The sequence below is a fragment of the Schistocerca serialis genome, chromosome 10 (assembly GCF_023864345.2).
Source record: "Schistocerca serialis cubense isolate TAMUIC-IGC-003099 chromosome 10, iqSchSeri2.2, whole genome shotgun sequence".
Lineage (NCBI taxonomy): Eukaryota > Metazoa > Arthropoda > Insecta > Orthoptera > Acrididae > Schistocerca > Schistocerca serialis.
In genome coordinates, this window is record NC_064647.1 from 168,651,504 (window position 1) to 168,670,363 (window position 18,860).

General features: G+C 40.5%; 1 protein-coding gene across 2 annotated transcripts in view; it reads right to left on the minus strand.

Annotated features, from left to right (window-relative positions):
- Nucleotides 1–18,860, minus strand: part of LOC126425113 (zinc finger protein 501-like) — a 203,760-nt gene that overhangs the window by 91,540 nt on the left and 93,360 nt on the right. For both annotated transcript variants that reach the window (XM_050088043.1, XM_050088042.1), the window contains exon 5: nt 3,783–3,832. In XM_050088043.1, the coding sequence (XP_049944000.1) occupies nt 3,783–3,832 (50 nt within the window). The remainder of the gene's footprint in view (nt 1–3,782; nt 3,833–18,860) is intronic.

The window sequence follows — 18,860 nt, forward strand, 5'->3', positions numbered from 1 at the left end:
CACAGGTAACTGCTCCTCCATAAAATCTTGCAACCACTCCACTAACTGAGCATTGGGTTGTTGGATCACTGGCATAATCAGCATCAGTATATATGTCCAGTCTTCTGTTTGCATCATATTTTATAGCTAATGACACTGAACCTTTTATATACTTCAGGATTCTTTTTACTGCAGACCAGTCATTTTCTCCAGGATTCTCTAAAAATTTTGACACATAGCTCACTGCTTCTCAATATAGAGCAATAGTTGGTTTATCACTGGTTAACTCATTTGGCTGCAGATACTGCTCAATTGGAGTTGACACAGGATTTGCCTCTGCCATGTTAACCATCAAAGAATATCTTTAGCATAACTTTCTTGATTAATATCTATTGATCCATTATCATGACATACAATACTAATATTTAAGAAATATCCTACTGGCTCAACAGTAATTTTAAACTCATCTTGAATTTCCTTTAGGAAAATTTCAATATCCTTCTTCTTACTTGCAGATATTAATCCATCATCACCATACAGAACTACCATCAACTTGTCATTGCAGTTTTCTCAATAGAGCAAACACGGATCTGCCTTACTTTCCACAAGCCCAAGATTTAATAGGAAGTTCTTGAACCATTGGTTCCTGCACTTTGGAGGCTGTTTTAGTCTATATAAACTTTTATGAAGTTTGCATATCCAATCAGTTCCATCTCTAAATCCCTCAGGCTAATCCATATATATCTCTCCTTTTAAGCCAGTCAAAAAAGATTTTACATTTAATTGTGCCAACTGAAGTTGCTCACTAGCAGAAACACTCAGAATTGCTTTAATTGAATCATATCTAGCAACAGGACTGAACTTTTCATTATAGTCAATACCTTTTTGTTGACAAAATTCACGAACCACTAGTCTTGCTTTATAGCAGTCAATTTTACCATCAGCCTTACGCCTAATTCCATAAACCCAACAGTTTGTAATGGGCTTACAGTCTGGTGGCAGAGGTTCCAAAGTCCACACAGCATTTTCTTTCAACAAAGTCATTTCTTCCTCCATTGCTCTTCTCCAGTGTTCATGGTCTACAGAATTAATAGCCTCTGTATAATTCTTTGGCTCATTTATTTCAGCCAGCATAATGTCAATAAGGTGCTCTGGTTTCTTCAGTTGTTGCCTATTTATCTATTCTCTTTCACTAGAACTTTCTTTTGTAGGTTCCTTAAACACATTTGCATCTTCATGATTCTTCAATTCTTCATTACCTGTTTCACTTGGGAGTAACACCATTGTCCTACCAGTTTTCTCAGGTTCAAAATCAACATCCTTACTACAAATAATCCGTTTTTCTGATTCAATCCACACTATAAATCCATCAATGCCATCAGAATAACCAACAAAGATGCCTGGTTTCCCTTTTGGATCCCATTTCTTTCGCTTTTCCTTCAGAATATGAACAAAACACTTCACCCCAAAAATATGAAGTTTACTTAGCAGTATCGTCTTTTCAGTGAATACCTCATAAGGTGTTTTGCCATCCACACGACTTGTACCAGTTCTGTTTAACACATAAACAGATGTGTTTACTGCTTCTGCCCACAAAAACTTGGGCAGGCCCTGAACTAGCAGCATGGTTCAAGCTAGTTCCACAACTGTTCTGTTAATGTGCTCAGCACATCCCTTCTGCTCTGGAGTATAAGGTTTTGTGATGACGAGTTGTCTGCCATTCAATTTCATCAAATCTTTAACTTCAGTATTATCAAATTCCCATCCACCATCACATTGAAATGCTTTTGGTAATTGAGCACAAAAATTTTTCACAATGCTCACCATTTCTGCAACCTTCTCTGCAGTCTCAGACTTCTGCTTGAGAAAATATATCATGCGTAATCTTGAAAAGTCACAAGTGAAGCAAAGAAAGTATTCTGCTCCTCCCAGTGATTTACACTCCATAGGTCCACACAGATCAGCAAGAATCACTCCTCCAAGTTATGTGGCACGCTACTGCCATAACTGAAAACAACTGCAATGTTGCTCCCCCTTAACACATGCCTCACAAAATTCTTTTCCAAAATCTTCAACACCATGCTGCTTCAAGAATTGTTGGACATGACGTTCCCAACCTCTTTGCATTAACATATGTCTGCCTGTGTGTGTGTGTGTGTGTGTGTGTGTGTGTGTGTGTGTGTGTGTGTGTGTGTGGGTACCTGTCCCCCCCTAAGGTAAGTCTTTCCGCTCCCGGGATTGGAATGACTCCTTACCCTCTCCCTTAAAACCCACATCCTTTTGTCTTTCCCTCTCCTTCCCTCTTTCCTGATGAAACAACCTTGGGTTGCATAAGCTTGAAATTTGTGTGTGTGTTTGTGTGTTTTTTATTGTGTCTATCAACCAGCACTTTCTCGTTTGGTAAGTTACAGCATCTTTGTTTTATATATATATTTTTCCCACGTGGAATGTTTCCCTCTATTAAAAATGGTTCAAATGGCTCTGAGCACTATGGGACTTAACATCTGAGGTCATCAGTCCCCTAAAACTTAGAACTACTTAAACCTAACTAACCTAAGGACATCACACACAGCCATGCCCAAGGCAGGATTCGAACCTGCGACCATAGCGGTCGTGCAGTTCCAGACTGAAGTGCCTAGAACCGCTCGGCCACTCCAGCCGGCTCCCTCTATTATAACTACACAATAAGAATCATGAATCTCATTTTACCATCTGCTATTGCATAGTGGATTGCTCACCATTATCCATCCCCATTGTGTGTTTGGCAGCCAGAGGATCATACAATCTAATTTTAGATTTTTTTCTTGAAAAGTTGAAAAACTGCTTACTGCTAGGATGTAGGTGAAACAGCAGGAAGCTGTGTGCAGCTCTTACTGATGTTGTGCTCCCTCTATAAGCATGTATGTACCTGTAGAGAGCTGGAGTTATGATTAAAGGGGTGGTGAGTGTTAGGACATGTGTCTTACCGAATGTGTCAATAGCTTTTGCTCACAAACAATAAATTTGGTTACAAACAATCACAATCATTTTGAAGGTTACTAATTTGAGATGTCAAATATGTGTGCTCCATCTGGAATATTTGAGTGAGTAATTATATACACATCACTAACATTTGTGCATATCTGTCATATTGCACATCTCAGTAATCATCCAAACTCAGGTGGTTTTCACAAGAGGTGAGAACTTGTGGATTTGATGTTTTCATGTGAAGATCAATCGAAGAGAAAGAATACGCTTAATGATAATACTTGAAGAGTGGCTGAACATTTGGTTTGTGAATACTGCATTCATTCATGTCCTGACAACAGCATGCCCAGCTGAATAGAAACTGAGCACCATGTAATTATTATGAACTGTGCATATCAGGACCTACGTATATACTTAAATATTGCAACATCATATGTATCAGGGGAGACGATTACTGGTTATAAATTTTTTTAGGACAGAACAACAATTAAAGTTAACTTGTAAATGGCTATAGACAGTGAAGAGTGAGCCCACTTTCTCATATGCTTCTTACAGTCTTGATAGATGAACAATTTTACCACAGGTATGTTTCAGTATTTTGATATGTGGCATTTCCCTAACTAATTACAGGTATGCATTCTAGTGCTGGGACAGGAGGACTTGGCTGTGACACAGCAGTATAGACAAGTCAGCATTACAGATTCCAGTCAACAGATGTGGTGTACTGTGTATATGCACATATAGTTGGATATTCTGCTGGGCCACTTACAATGAGAAGCTGCAAAACAAGCCATGCACAAAATAAAAAACAAGAGATACAAGAAACTGTATAATACCTTTTCAGTTCACTGTCACTGCTTGTTGACTCCACTTCATGACTGAGCTCCTGAAAGAAGGATTAAGAACATGTTTGATAAATAATAATAATAATATTCCTGATAATGGGAAAACTGCATTGATAAGTCCACTCCATAAGAACAGAGATAAAAATGATGCATTATAGATGGATTTTGCTTCTTCATATCCCATACAAAATTTCTATCTCTCTGTAACATGTACCTCTCCTCATTCATTTCTATGGCAGAAGAGGTAAAAACCTCATTGTATGCAGATGATCTTATCATTTGGATTTCATTAGCAAACAACAGAAGCAATTACCAAATAAACTGAACTAGATCTTGCCCAGAACAAACTAAAGTTCTAAAACTATGTTAAGCCATCAAAAAATTTACTGTAATAGTTTGTATCATTGTAGATTTTTTTAAAAAAACTTGTGACTCAGTGTACCATATGTCTCTCTTTAAAATTCTGTAAGAACAAGTTCTGGATCTCACTATCAATTCAATTACAAAACACAAAATAGTACAACATCTAAGGCAAAACTCTGGTGAGAAATTTTGGAACTTTCTGAAACTAAAACAGGAGTGAAACGTGGTGCTATGTTTTAGAAAAAGTAATACAAGATTAGTGAAAACTACAATAAAAGTTTAAAATTGATGAAACAATCAAATCAGAAAGAGCCACTACCAGAATACATTGCTTACCTTTTTCAAATGACCTGCTGATTCCATGTCAGGATATTCAAACAGCACAAGACAAACAGTTATCCTCTTTTTCTCAACAACCTGGCACTCAACATTCCAAAAACCACACATGGGCCTATGTCCCTCTCCATCTACACTCTCCTTTCTGTTTGCCCCCTCCTCTCCCATTTCCATGTATCTTATATGATCTACCTTCTCAGAACGCACCACTGTGCAGCAGCTGACTCATGCGTCTCTTCCCTCCTGCCTCACACTATCATGCTATGCCATCCTTGCCTTATGTGCCCTTAGCTATGCCTTCCCCATATGCAACAGCTCAGGTAACTGCTTTCAATAATCAGTATAGCTGTAGCCACAGGAGTGTATGTTCGGGTGACCATGTGGTTGTGTGTGTGAATGTGTGTACCTTCTGCTAGAAGTAGAGCCAGAATTCGAAAGGTAAATCTATTAGATGCATCTATGTGCTACACTGCTGTAAGTTTGCAGTCACATTTAATTAATTTTACATACTGATAGTAGGTTTCCTGAGCATTTATTTCTATAAGATTTTCTGTGACCACTCTTAAACGTGATTTGTCACTCAGTTCATTTCATTTGGTAATTGCTTACTTTTGATGTCTGGTAATGAAATCCAAATAACAAGATCGTCTGCATACAGTGCAGTTTTTTCCTCTCCTGTTGTAGATACAAATCACAGGATGTCACTGATGAAAGCATTAAATAATGTTGGACTGGTCACAGCACCTTGAGGAACTCTCTTCTCTGATTTATTAGACTTAAATAAGATGTTGACTGCTGCACACTTAGTAATGGATGTTTCACCACCTAGCGAGGCTCATGGCAACAGGGGTGAGACTCTCCTGTGGCCAGTTGCAGCCACAAGGTAGTCAACATGTTAATGTGCTATTTATCTTATTTGCACATGAACTTTCTTGTGTGAAGTCACATAGCCAGTACAAAGTTTTACCAGAAATGTTTAAGTTTCATAGTTGTTCTACAAATTTTGCTCACCAAATATTCATAAGCATCTTCAAAATCAACAAATAATTACAGTGAAGTTTTCTTATTACTCAAAGTGGATTTTACTTCTTGTGAGAGGTTTATAATATTATTGGTGGTACAACAGAATTTTCTTTATCCTTGTTGGTCCACATATACAATATTCTCTGTTTCAAGGTACCATGCCTATCAAAAATTTATTATCTTCTCCATGGTTTTAGCCAAAATGCTTGTTAAAGATATGGATTTGTAATTGCACAAATTATCTGCTGGTTTTCATACTTTTTAATATTTGTACAATGATGGTCTTTTTCTGTATGGCAGTTAAGAGTTACTTCCAGTTTCAGTAACGTTTATGCTGCAATTAGACATTTTAAGAACACAGACATGATGTTATCTGGTCATGATTTTTTTCTGTCCTCTGAACTTGAAATTTTTTGTGTAAATTGTTCTAAAGTAAAAATGTTCATTAAATAATTTATTAGGTGCATCTAAACATGCTTTTCTGTGTAAAAGTTTCATTGCTTTCTCTTTATTTTTAAACTCTTTAGAGATACATTTACACTGAGAATATAATTTATTGAAGTCTTCTGCTATATTGTGATCTGTATATAATGTGTTGGTAGTATTAGGGACCTCTATTGGTTCTTGTATTAAGTACAGGAGGCTGGTGAAAAATAAGGAAACACCAAAACCACAACATAATACCATGTCTAATACAGTGTAGGAAAACCACTGGCACTGAAAACAGCTTTCATCATCTCACAATCAGAATGGATAAATACTGGTCCTGTATGGTTTCCTGCAAAATAATGGCAATTTCAGTTAATGACAATGGAAGAGGATAATGATCGTGCACTTGTCTCTCCAAAGTAGGCCACAAAAGCTCAATAATATTGAGATCTGATGACTGAGGTGGGCAAAGGAGATGCAACAATTCATTATTGTGCTCGCAAAACCAGACATGGATGAAGTGAGCTGAGTGAATAGTGGCCCTGTCCCCTTGGAAAACAGCAACACCATTGCACAATGGGATGGCCCTGAGAAGCCAAAAGGTCGTGTAATCCTTGGCTGTAATGCGGCACAGGAGAGTAATTGTGTGGCCCGTGGAAACCATAAGGCAGTCCAAATCATCTCCAAACTCCTTCCATGTTTCACTCTTGGGGTGCAAACTCTGCCAGAAGTTGGAAACAGTTTGAAACAAGACTCATTTGACCAAATTACATTCTTCCATTTTCCCCAGTCCAGGTTTAATAACTTTAGCATCACATTTTCCTGTTACGGGCACTTGAAATCACTAATGTGTGGTTCTGGAATACTCGTTCACTCTACGATTTCCAGCTTACTGCTCTCCCATTGTGTTGTTTTCGTGCTGACAGGGTTTGCAAGTGGGACACAGTTCTTCAGTGATATGTTTCAGCTATTGTCTTTTTTTTTTTTTTTTGTCATAATCTTCTTCAATCATTGACTGTTATGATCACTGAACACACTCTTTTGCCCATGTTGTGTCTTAGAGGATGATGTTTTTCTGCTTTACCAGTACGCAGTAAATATATTTGATATGGTGTGTCTTAAAGTGTCAAACAATCTTGCCCCCTTTGTTATGGAAGCATTGACCATACAAGTACCAACAATTTGCCCACATTTGAATTTACTTAGCTCCAATGTAATCCACTCACAATTATGGAGAACACTGTATTGATCTTAACAGAGACTTGTTCATACATTACTTGGTTCATTTATTTAATGCAAACTGTTACATAGCCACAGTTTTGAATATAATGTTAATGTTAAAGTGCAGTACCACCACACTCTCAAAGTTTGCATTTACTGTATTTTCCCTCAAATGCCTCCATTTTCCTGCATTTATTTATTTCTGTTTATCTTATTGATATTGCTTAAGTTCCTTACGTATTCAGTAGCTACATTGATAATTGTTTCTTCTTTTAATTGGTTTGTGTATCACTCTCCATGTTTTATACCTCCTTATGTAGCCTTGTCAAGTACTAGTTTTATTTTATGTTATTAGTTTTGCTTATTAATAGAAACTGTTATGTAGGCATGCTGTTCCTATTTTGTGTTAAAGTTTTTCCTGTTTATCCCATTTTTATTTATTTACTGTTCAATTTTTTACTTCATTGCATTACCACCACACTGTCAAAGATGTTACTTACTGTATGTTTCTTCTTCATCCTAGACATGTTACTTCTCTTCCAGTGTTGTTTGAAAAGCATTGTAGCCTAACTTCTTTGGTGACAATACACAGTAAATGTCTGAAGATGGCCTTGTAAGCTGAAAACCAGTTAACACAATAACAAATTGATTCCACTTCACCTTCTTGAAGTTCCAACTGCTTTTTAGTATGCACTTAGTCTAGTTTTTGCTTTATTTTGTGTTAGAATGTTGGAAATTATCATATGATGTTCAGTGCTCCAGTCGTCTATTTTTCTGGTTATATTAGAAACAGTATCAGAAGAGGTGAAAAGTTCAATCCATATTTGTTGTGTTACAACAGAGTGTATGCCAGTGGAATTCTTTATAAATTCTGTCATGTCTGAAGAAATAAATTCCTCAATGGCTTTACCAGCTCTTAATATCTTCAGAACAGATGAGAGGGAGGGAGCATCAAATTATCCAATTATCAGTGTGTTTTAGGAAATATTAGTGATATCTAAATCAGTTTCATTGTTTGGAGGGTTGTATAGACCACAAACAATGAAATACCGACTATACCACTCCAGGTTCATTATTTGCATGATTGTATAGATCATAAACAATAAAATGATGGCTATATTCTTTAGTTTCTAACTCCTAATTTATCTTGTACATTCACTTACTTAATCCATTGCGAACACTAACTAAAATTCCACTAGCTCTTTCTCTTTATTTAGTGAGAAAGTGTACTTGGTAATTTCTAAACTACTGGTATCTTCTGTTATCTTGATTAATGTTCACTTTGATTACTACAAATACAAGCTGAAGACATTCCTCCAGCATTCCACTGTAATATGTTTAATGATTTCTCAACCGTTCTCCCTCAAGAGATGATTTCACTGGAAGACTATTTTAACTCAGGATAAATTTCTACTGAGATGCTTCTTGAACATCCTCTGTAGCTGGGGAGAAAACCAATATGTAACTTATTCATTATTTTGCAGTGAACTTTTGGAAACTGTCTGGACTGTACAATTTTCATGTTGTGCAATAATGTGTGAATTGTGAGAAATACTGTTCTGTGAATTGTTTTTAGTGATACCCAGGGTCAAATCATTTCACAATCATAGCTAAGTTGAAGTTTTATGTTTAACAATTGCTGCCTCTAACAAAGACATGTGGGGTTAAAATGTATGTTTATATACCATTATATCTAAAAACAAAGATGATGTAACTTACCAAACGAAAGCGTTGGTATGTTGATAGACACACAAATAAACACAAACACACACACAAAATTCAAGCTTTCACAATCCATGGTTGCTTCATCAGGAAAGAGGGAAGGAGATGGAAAGACGAAAGGATGTGGGTTTTAAGGGAGAGGGTAAGGAGTCATTCCAATCCTGGGAATGGAAAGACTTACCTTAGGGAGAAGAAAGGACAGGTATACATTCACGCACACACACACATATCCATCCGCACATGTGCAGAAGCTTCATCGTGCATGAACCACATGTTGTGTTGTATTTGTAAAGGCACATGTTCTAGCAGCTCACGTCTGTGGTGATGAAAAGCTGCACATTGGGATGAGGATGCACAATGGTGCAGGCCTTAGTGAGAAGACTTTTGAGGGCAGTGAAAGAGTGAGTCATAGCAGGGGTCCATGGAACAGTCCGAGATCCAGAAGTGTGGGTGCTTGCCAAGGCGTCCGTCAGTGGAGCCTGAATCTCTGCAGCCCGAGGTAGTTGTTGGCGATAATAATTAACCGTCCCAAGAAAGCGCCAGAGCTCTTTGAATGACACAGGTCTGGGTAGGTTTACTATTGTTTGTACCTTCTCAGGGGGTGGTGAAATGCCGTCAGCAGAGACCCGAAAACCAAGAAAAGTGACAGCGGGTTGATGTAGCTGCAATTTTTCCTGGTTGGTCTCGATGCCTGGTGCCGCGAGAGTGTTTATAACAATTTGCACATGTCGAATGTTGTCCTTGACGGAGGAGCTGAACACAAGAATGTCATCAAGGTATGCAAAGTAGAATTTTATGTCGAATAGCACTTCATTGATGAAGCGTTCCCTGTTCTGGGTTGTGTTTTTCAGACCAAAGGACATGAATCGAAACTGAAATAACCCAATTGGGGTGGTGATTGCTGTCTTCTCGATGTCTTCAGGTGCCATGGGGATCTGGTGGTAGGCCCGTTTGTAATCAATGACTGAGAACGTGGTCGCACCTGCAAGGGAACTGGTAAAGTCGGCAATGTTGGGTATGGGGTAGGTGTCCATAATTGTTCGTGCATTTAGTCGACAGTAGTCTCCGCACATGCACCAGGACCTGTCTTTCTTGGGTGTCATATGAATGGTCATAGACCAGCTACTGCCAGAGAGTTCAATGACGGCAGAGTTTAGAAGTTCATAAATCTGCTTTTTAAGGTTGGAGAGGCACTTAGGACAAAGTTGACGTGGTTTACTGGAGATCAGGGGCCTAGCGTGAGGCGAAGCTTGTGAACTGTGCTGTTGGTGACGACGGAAATGTTGCCGGTGGCACGAGAGGCGGTTTGTTTACAATGTGTAGCGGGCAGGGCAGGCAAGGCGTGGTCATGGTGTTCGGAGCCACTCGGCAGATCCGACGGGAGCTGAGGCGGCGAAATGTCCCAGGAGTCAACATGACAAGATGGCCGCTGGCCCGAAGCAGTGGCGCCATGGTCGGGTGAGCTCGGCAGAGCTCGTGAAGCGTTAGTGAGTCCATTATCTGAGGGCACGGCCTGTGGCAGCACGATCACGGACGAAGCGCTAGGTGCGAGTGCACTGTTTATGTTGTCAGTGGCGGTCGCATGGTGGCACACAGGAGCTGAAGTTGCATAGTTTGAGGTGCTGTCCACGAGGGGAGAGGTAGGAGCTGTCAGTTCGGGAACACGTGACACTTGTCACACATGCACATTCGTGTCTGGCCGAGTGTCAAATACTGCCGTGTTAGGAGGGAGTGGTCCTGTGGAACTATCAGTACACGTTATGGTACACTTGATAGCAAGGGGTAGCGGGAGGTAAGCACACGGAGGCTCAATTGTTGGGACTACAAGCAGATTTGGCGCACTTACTGACCTCGCTTTGTCCTTGCTGCAGCGTCTGTAATACCTTTGCTGCATTGGAGAGGTGGAGCTGAGTTTCGTGGAGCCGGAGGGAGAACTCGAAGTTTTCCTTGCGTAGGTGAGTGACGTTTTCAAGCTCGACAAGGCACTTGTGCGTTGTTTCTTGTAACGTCATCAACAGAGACGAGCATCTACGGATGAGATGAGCCTGGACCGACATGTCACGGGCGAGGGGGGGGGGGGGGGGGGGTTGCTCGACAGAGCACAGGGGAAGTAAGTTTTGGACTGGTGATGAAACACAGTGTTTCGCACTAGGTCCAGTGGAAGTTTGTGGATAGCAAGAAGTCAATGCCTAGTGTAGGTTCCTCAATATTGCACACTAAAAAAGTCCACTCGAGTTTGGAGTTGGCAGAGTGTGAGATGACATGGGAGGTTGAACCTGAGCATTGTAGTTTAGTTGAATTCACGGCTTGCAGTTGCTGGAGGAGGCGTGACCGTGGGCGGAGCCAGTGACGTCCCAGCTGCTTGTTTGCTGCTTCCCGGAGCGAGCGGAACAGTCGGTACAGTATGGCCCAGGCCGCATCTGGCCACGGGACAAAGAGCCTGAACCTGAGACTTGCCAGGTAGGAAGTGGCTGGCGAAATAGAGCAGTGATGCATCATGTAGTTTGTCAGCAATTGTCATTCGTTGCTCTACGGGTTCGGGAGACCTCTGAGCCAGAGCAAAGTGGATGTGAAGATGTAGTTTATCTGACCAGATGGCGAGGAGAGCTGTGTCAGAGAGTAGATCATCGTTGACCAGGGCCCGTAGCCGTCTCCAGAGTTGGGAAGGTTTGTTGTTGCCTAGTTGCTCAACGTGGAGCACTTGCCGTATTGCTGTCTCAGTTGAGTGCGCAAGCCGACGTTAAACTGTGTTTGGCCAGAGTGTACTGGGTAGCTGAGTCCGGGGCGTCGACCAGGTCAGTAATCAAGCCCTCCTGGTCATACAAGTGAGTAATAAGGCACAGAAATCTGGTTGATTCGTAGAGTTTGAAATGGTCAAACACTTTGTCCACAATTTTGAACCAGGTTGTTGCTCTGCCGCGATTGAATGGTGGCAGCGTCGGTAAGCATTGTAGAAAGTTCGGAAGAACAGGTTGAGTTGAATTCGTCGGGGCACTGCCTGAAACGAGCTGTTGTTGCTCCAGTATTCCAGGAGAGTGTGTCTCCAGGGTATGTGGCGACGACGGCTGGTTGGGTGGCAGTGTGAAAGTGACGCGCTGTGGATGAGCGTGATCCATCGCGGCGTGGAAGGCAGAAGTGGGTGAGGCACCGTAATGTGTCAATTGCGGTTGCGGAAGTTCAACACGTTGCGGATGTGTTCAGACTGACGTGTCGTGGAAGACTGATGCGGATGAGGCACCGAGATGTGCCGAGAATGGTAGCGGAAGGTCGACTGGAGCCGGTGCGGGGGCGACAGGTGAGAAAAAGTTCAAAGTTTGAAAACATGTGCTAGTCCACGGCAAGCTCGATGTACGATCAGAGCCAGAGCCACCTGTGTTGCAGGGAGGCTGTGGAGGTACGGGCTGTCCAGAAGCACAGTGTGGAAAATGATGTCGAACATCGGACGGAATGTGTGAATGTTCACAGTTCATAGTCACTCCACTCAAAGTGGTGTGTGGATAAGGTGAGTGACGTTGCACAAAACATTGAGGCATAGCAGTAGGACAGAGATGGAGGTCAGGCACAGATAACAAGCTATTGTTCCTGTTGCAGGCCGAGGTATCGAAGTAGGAAGGCATGTGCTGATGCTGAACCGAGGCAGGCGTGGGCGTGGTCGGATGCTGAGGAGGTTGACCTGTGAACAAAGCAGTTCCGGCCACATGGCAGGAATCCACGTGGTACTGTACGGATTGTGGCATGACAAATCGTTGTCCTGGTGGTGGTCAGTTGTCCAACGAAGCATTTGCAGAAATCGGCATTGGTCCCACACTGCACGGAGATATGTAAGAGGTAACTGCACCGTCAATGAGGGAAGGCACATGTGGAGGGAACAAAGGTGTCTGACAGCTGGAGTCGTGCACACTCCTAACCTCACTTATTGTTGCAGGTTCAAAAACGTCCGGCGAAATCGGTGTAATCGTCAAGTGAGAAGCATCGTGTTGCAGTCCTGGCAGATGTACATTGCACGCAACATGATGCATGTCAATCACAAAATCCGGCGTTAGGCGTTGGGCTGAAGCCATTGTTCAAATGTTATGTTGATGTAATACATGCAAAAATAACCAACGCAGAGGCTGTGGATACAGTAAAACAGCGAAAACGGAAGACATTACGACTTGGGGGCCCCAGTGAGGTGAATGCTCAGGTCAGTTACACCAAACAACACCTTATTATCAGGAGTTCATTTATTTACCTCTTTACACAAGCAAGGCTTACAAAGAACTGGATGGCAGAACTACACAAAGATCATGTTTAGCTTAGTTCAAAGATGATACTCAGATCGATACTGGTGTCGACCTCATCGGTGCCACAATGTTATTCCCACTTTGGCTGTTCAAAGTCTTTTTTTCATAGTTTCATTCATTACCCCATTTTCAAACACTTTTGTTTTCACACACTGTTCAATTTTGCTGAAAGTTTTTTTTGTGTGTACAATTCTTTTCCTTGGTGACTTTGGGTCAGACTGTGGTGTCATCCTAAGACTGAGGTGCCAAGATGAGGTTGGTACCTCGTGAAAAAACCAGAAGCAAGCACAGTCTTTGCCAGATGAAGCGACAAATGAGTGGAGTCGGCATAGACATGCCCAGATGACTTTCCACATGCCACCCTATCAGCTTGCTTGCTTGCTTACGTCTGAGTGCTGCTCTGCACAGCCAGTCTGCAATCATCGCTGAAGATGACTGCATTGTTGCTCTACTGAGCCAACAGTGAGGTAAATGTACTACACAGAACTATGCACAACTGTTAATTATCAATTCTACTTTGTGGGAAGAGACTAATATCTTGTTGTGTATCAAGCGATACATTAACATTACGTGACACTAATTAATACTCATGAAATTCCTGTCAACACGGGTTGTTACAAAATCAAGTATTTCCAAATCAGCCTCCTCCAGGAGTAAAGCTAAAAATCCACTACAGTACTGATGACTATTGTTTCGTCCGGTACAACAAATGTCGTTGTTCCCATACATTGCCCACCCTGGTTTTGCCTTGTGTATTTTGACTTTTCTGTGTATTATTCAAAGTGTTTAACTATGTCTGAGCCACCACAGGAATTGTCTCTAAACAAAGTCATTCAGTTGCAAGTGCAACAGATGGAATGGCTGCTGCTCAGTGTTGAAAACATGATTCAATTACTATTACAGTGAGCAGCACTGCTACTGTTTGCTGCATCCACGCTTTGCCCACTCAATAGTAATGAAGAGGATTGGTCAGAATATCGGACACATAAGGAGGCTCATTTTGCTGCATACAACATTACAGATATGGCGTGCAATGGCTCTTTTTATTTCAACAGTCAGAGCCAAAGTGTACCATCTTTTAAAACCATGTCCCAATTCTCATTCATGAACTATTACATACGACTCACATGTTAGGCTGCTCAATGTAATTTACAACACAGATGCAGCAAGGTTGAAGCTTTTCCTTCTCAAGAAGAAGCCTGCACAAACATTAAAACAGTGGACTGTCAGACTTATAGGGCTAACAAGACATTGTAGGTTGCAGAGTTCTTGTGGACTAAGTGATAGAGATGTCATGTTACATGATGCTATAATGTAAAATGTGTCAGACACATGAATTAGCACCACAATTCTAAAATTACCAAACCCCAATCAAAAACAGCTCTGTCTATTGCAGAATATCAAACTATTGTGGACACAACTGACACTGATTTTGAAGCTCTATGTATTTCTGTTGTTAAAAGGGCAAAAGACACCCAATTGAAAGATGAAAATAGGGCTCAGACTAAAAGTAAATGAAAGGTAAAAAACTTTCAGTCCCAATGATCTAGATCTGCCTATGAATGGAATTCAGATAGTAAAAAGAAATGATGACATTTCTCCTCACAGTGGGACCACTCTACAACTAGTCATCTGCATACCTTCAACAGCTGAAAGTCTTATAACTTGCAGAGTCCAACATCTGCTCCTGAGACTCTTCATGGAGATTCACAGTTTTAGCAGAGGTTTATGTGAGTAATTTTGAAGTGTGCATGATCCACAGTTACACAAATAGTAATTAATTACAGCAAAGCACGCTACTGATGATACAATAGATCAAGTGGCTGAACATTACAGGCACTGGTCACTAAAATTCAATATTCCATGAGCCAAAACATTGTGACCACCTGTTTAATAAGATGTGGTACCAATTTTCAAACACAGTACAACAGAAATTGTGCTTGTCATGAATGCTATAAGTCTTTGACAGGATTACACAAGTATGTGGCACCAGAGGTCTATGCACAGGTCACTTAATTCCTGAAAATTACAGGATGGTGGTGTACGGGCACGCAGCTGGCACCCGATGCATGTTCCAATGGGTACAGATCAGGCACGGTTGCTGGCCAAGATGTCAGTGTGAGTTCACTACAATGCCCCTCAAACCACTGTAGCACGATTCTGACCTTGTAATATGGACAGTTATCCTGTTGGAAGATGTCATCTCACCACAGTGGAGGATTTCAAACGTGATACGATGCAGATGGCCTGCAATAATGTGCACATAGTTCACTGCTGCCATGACACCTGCATTTTGAGATGAGATGTGATCATCCAATACCATATGGCTTGATCATTATTTCACCATCCTTCAACCACTTTCCATTGGTGTTCACAACATAAGTACGCCAACAGGTGACCAGCTTCACTGTTTCAGAAATTCCAGCTGCAGCACCACGACAATGTGCCCTCTCTCAAAACTGCTTATATTAGTGGATGTCCACATTTGCAGCCTGTATCTCTGCTATAATTACTAGCCACTACTCTCTCTTCCACTTACTTCCTTTCCTGATGGCGTCATGTGCCTGCAACACCATCAGGAGGCATTCAACCTCGCAGTGGGGAGTAGTCATAAAGTTCTGGCTTATAATTTTATCTCTGCTCGGTGAAAATTCAGAGACCTTTGTCAAAAACATTAGTTTGGCATTCTTTACCGAAATTTTAAGAATAAATGAAAAACTTGAGCCTTTTTAAGGTCTTCTTTAACAAGTTGGACACCCCCTTTCACAAAATCCTGGTTATGTTCCAGGGGGATGGTCCAGACAGACAGAAAAGAGGGGGGTGGGGGGGGGAGGGGGGGGGGAAGTGATAGAGGAGACGGGATCGAGGAAAAAAATAGAGTATTTCCCTCATCTGATTAATCTCTTGGTGACAAATACAATACAGACATAAAGTAAAATACAATGACCATATGATTTTTTGATTAAACTCCTGTTAATATGTGTAATCTAACTGAGAGCTGACCTACTTGTTATGAAAAAGAAAGAGACATCTATTTCCATCACTCTGTAATTGTATTTAAATTTTTTTTTTTTTTTTTTTTTTTTTAACTAGCATTTTGATGTTTGGAGTGCGATTACTGATCATCAAATGCATTGCTCCAGTCAAATGAATGTCAGTAAGGCTACTCCTAAGCTTCGATTTCATTAATTTCATTACTGAAAAAGCACTTCCACACAAATACGTGATACCAAACATATTGCAGACCTCGCCCTCTCACTGAAAGTCAATGTGCTCTAACAGAGTTTCAGGAGGTGCACTTTCAATGTCCACTGCAAAAGGAGTTGCAAAAATACTAAACTCAAGCTCGAATTGATTTAAGTCACTACATCTACTATCCAAGTTTTCTCATAAAGCATTAAGTCCCATAAGATTTCACACACACCCACACTCATAAAGCAACTCGCAATGCAAAAATTCCTCAAAATGTTTGTTCAATGCCTACTCTTCAAAATTTATTTCATTCTTAACTAATGCAGCATTCAAAAATTGCACAAATGAGCGTACTGAAAGTTGCTTTATCCACAACGGCAACTGTGTCAAAAATGTCAGTAATTAGTTTATGTTTCTATCCTGTAAAGTTGTATTCAAGACATTCAAGTGCTTTCTAAGGTCAGTTATTAATGCAAGATCTAATATCCACTGGGGATCATCCAACTCTCTTACTGGCATTCATGTCCATGAAAAATGCTATGTCTTTATGGAAATTGAAAAAACTTTCCAAAAAAAACACCTCAATTACATAAGGGTACTTCACAAAAATATGGCATGTTGCTGTAATCATGCTCTAGCTCTGCCAGGAAAGATTTCAACTGCTGATGTTGCAAACCACATGATCTCAGTTTATCAATAAATTTTACAACATCCATCACACCACTTATTTTGACACATTTTGCCAACAGATTAATGAAATGTAGGATACAGTGTATCACTGGTATTTCGTGTTGGATACCATTGTGGCATAGAGCGCCATAAAAATCGATATTTGTTCTGTGCGTAAGTGTGCTATCTTCGAGGAGAGGGCTTTGGAGAGCATGATGGACGCTAACGGCAGTTAGCCTCCGGACTTGTATCTGTGTAGACGCTAAGTGTGAATAAATCTATATGAGAGAATTCTAGTTGTTTACCTACAACTATACCATATTCCCTCACCATCTTCTTTCTTCTTTTATTCTTATCAATTCTGGCCAATCATTGCTGGAGCTCCATCTGTTGAGTCGATGAAGTTTTTCCCAACAAGGTCATATCTGTCAAAAAGGTTTCCTAACCAAGAAAATGTCACCTGTCATAGCTGTATCATGCACTGACTTTAAATCGAGTTTCTCCATCATACTGAACTCAGCATCAACTCCTTTCATAAATACAGCAAGCTGAGCCACATCCATTACATCTGTGCTTTCATCAGTTGAATTTCCACGGTGTTCATCATTGCTCCAGTATCTCTGCATACCATTCTCCCTGAAAGAGGAACTGCTTCAAAAACAGAAAGAATCACCGAACACAAGATTTTTGCAGCAGCAACAGAGCACTCTTTAAGAAATTTTCCATCACTGAAGGGACACACAGTTTTGGCTATTTTAAAAGCTATGTGACAGCTCACTCTCATTGCACTATTATTGTGGATGACGTGGTTCTCTTCCTGTACATATGTTACATCGAAGAGGTAATAATGTAATGCTTTATAAATAATAGTAACATTTTCAAGAAACAACATATCTATGTGAATTTTCTTCTTTCTCTCTCTTCTGTTTTAACTTGGGAAATTCAGCCAGACTATCCTCAGTATCCAAAGGGGTCACAAAGTTCTCGTGAAGGAGCTGAAAATGTCACTTTACATTGCACTTCTTCCACTCTGATAAAACTGTATTGCAAAACAGGATTGAGGACCAGCTTGCATTTTAGAAAAAAAGTAATCTCCTTCCCATTTCAAGTTGAAGCATAAGGATTTGACCACTTTTCAATTCGAGGATTTTAGCTCCTCATCGTTAATTTTGTCCTCCTATAAACATCAAACAGGCTTCGACACTGACAACATTGACAATACACATGTGCTGTTAATAATCAAGTGATGTTAGGAGAGAGGTGGAGGGGGGACTGCAGGCTGGCAATGCCCATGGGAAAGCAGCGGCATTAGTGTATCTGCCCCCCACCTCTGTTCTAGAGGTTATGAAGTTCTAGCAAGAAACACAGTCTTTGCCTCATCTTGTGCACTGAATGTTTTATGTCATGGCCCCTGTTTAAGTTGTTTGCACTTATAATCACTAGGTACTTAGTTTAACTGACAACCTTTCAATTTGTGTGATTTATTTGGTAATTTTTTATTTATCCAGTGGACCACATATTGTACAAAAAGTACACGATACACGATAAGTCATTTATCATTAAAAAATATGCAGTTTCAGAACACTGTTCTCTCTAAAAAAAAATTACACACTGAGCAAGGAAACAGAAAAATTATTCATTGATGATTGTATTAATATACAGAGTATACAGTCAAATGAATATGAGCAACTCAAAAATATGAAGGTAATGGACTGTCGTTCAAAAATTTTTATACATTTGCTCATTAATGACTGTAATAACACACAGAGTACACAAACAATGAACATGAGCAACTAAGAAGTATGCAGGCAAATGGATTGCCACTTAAGAA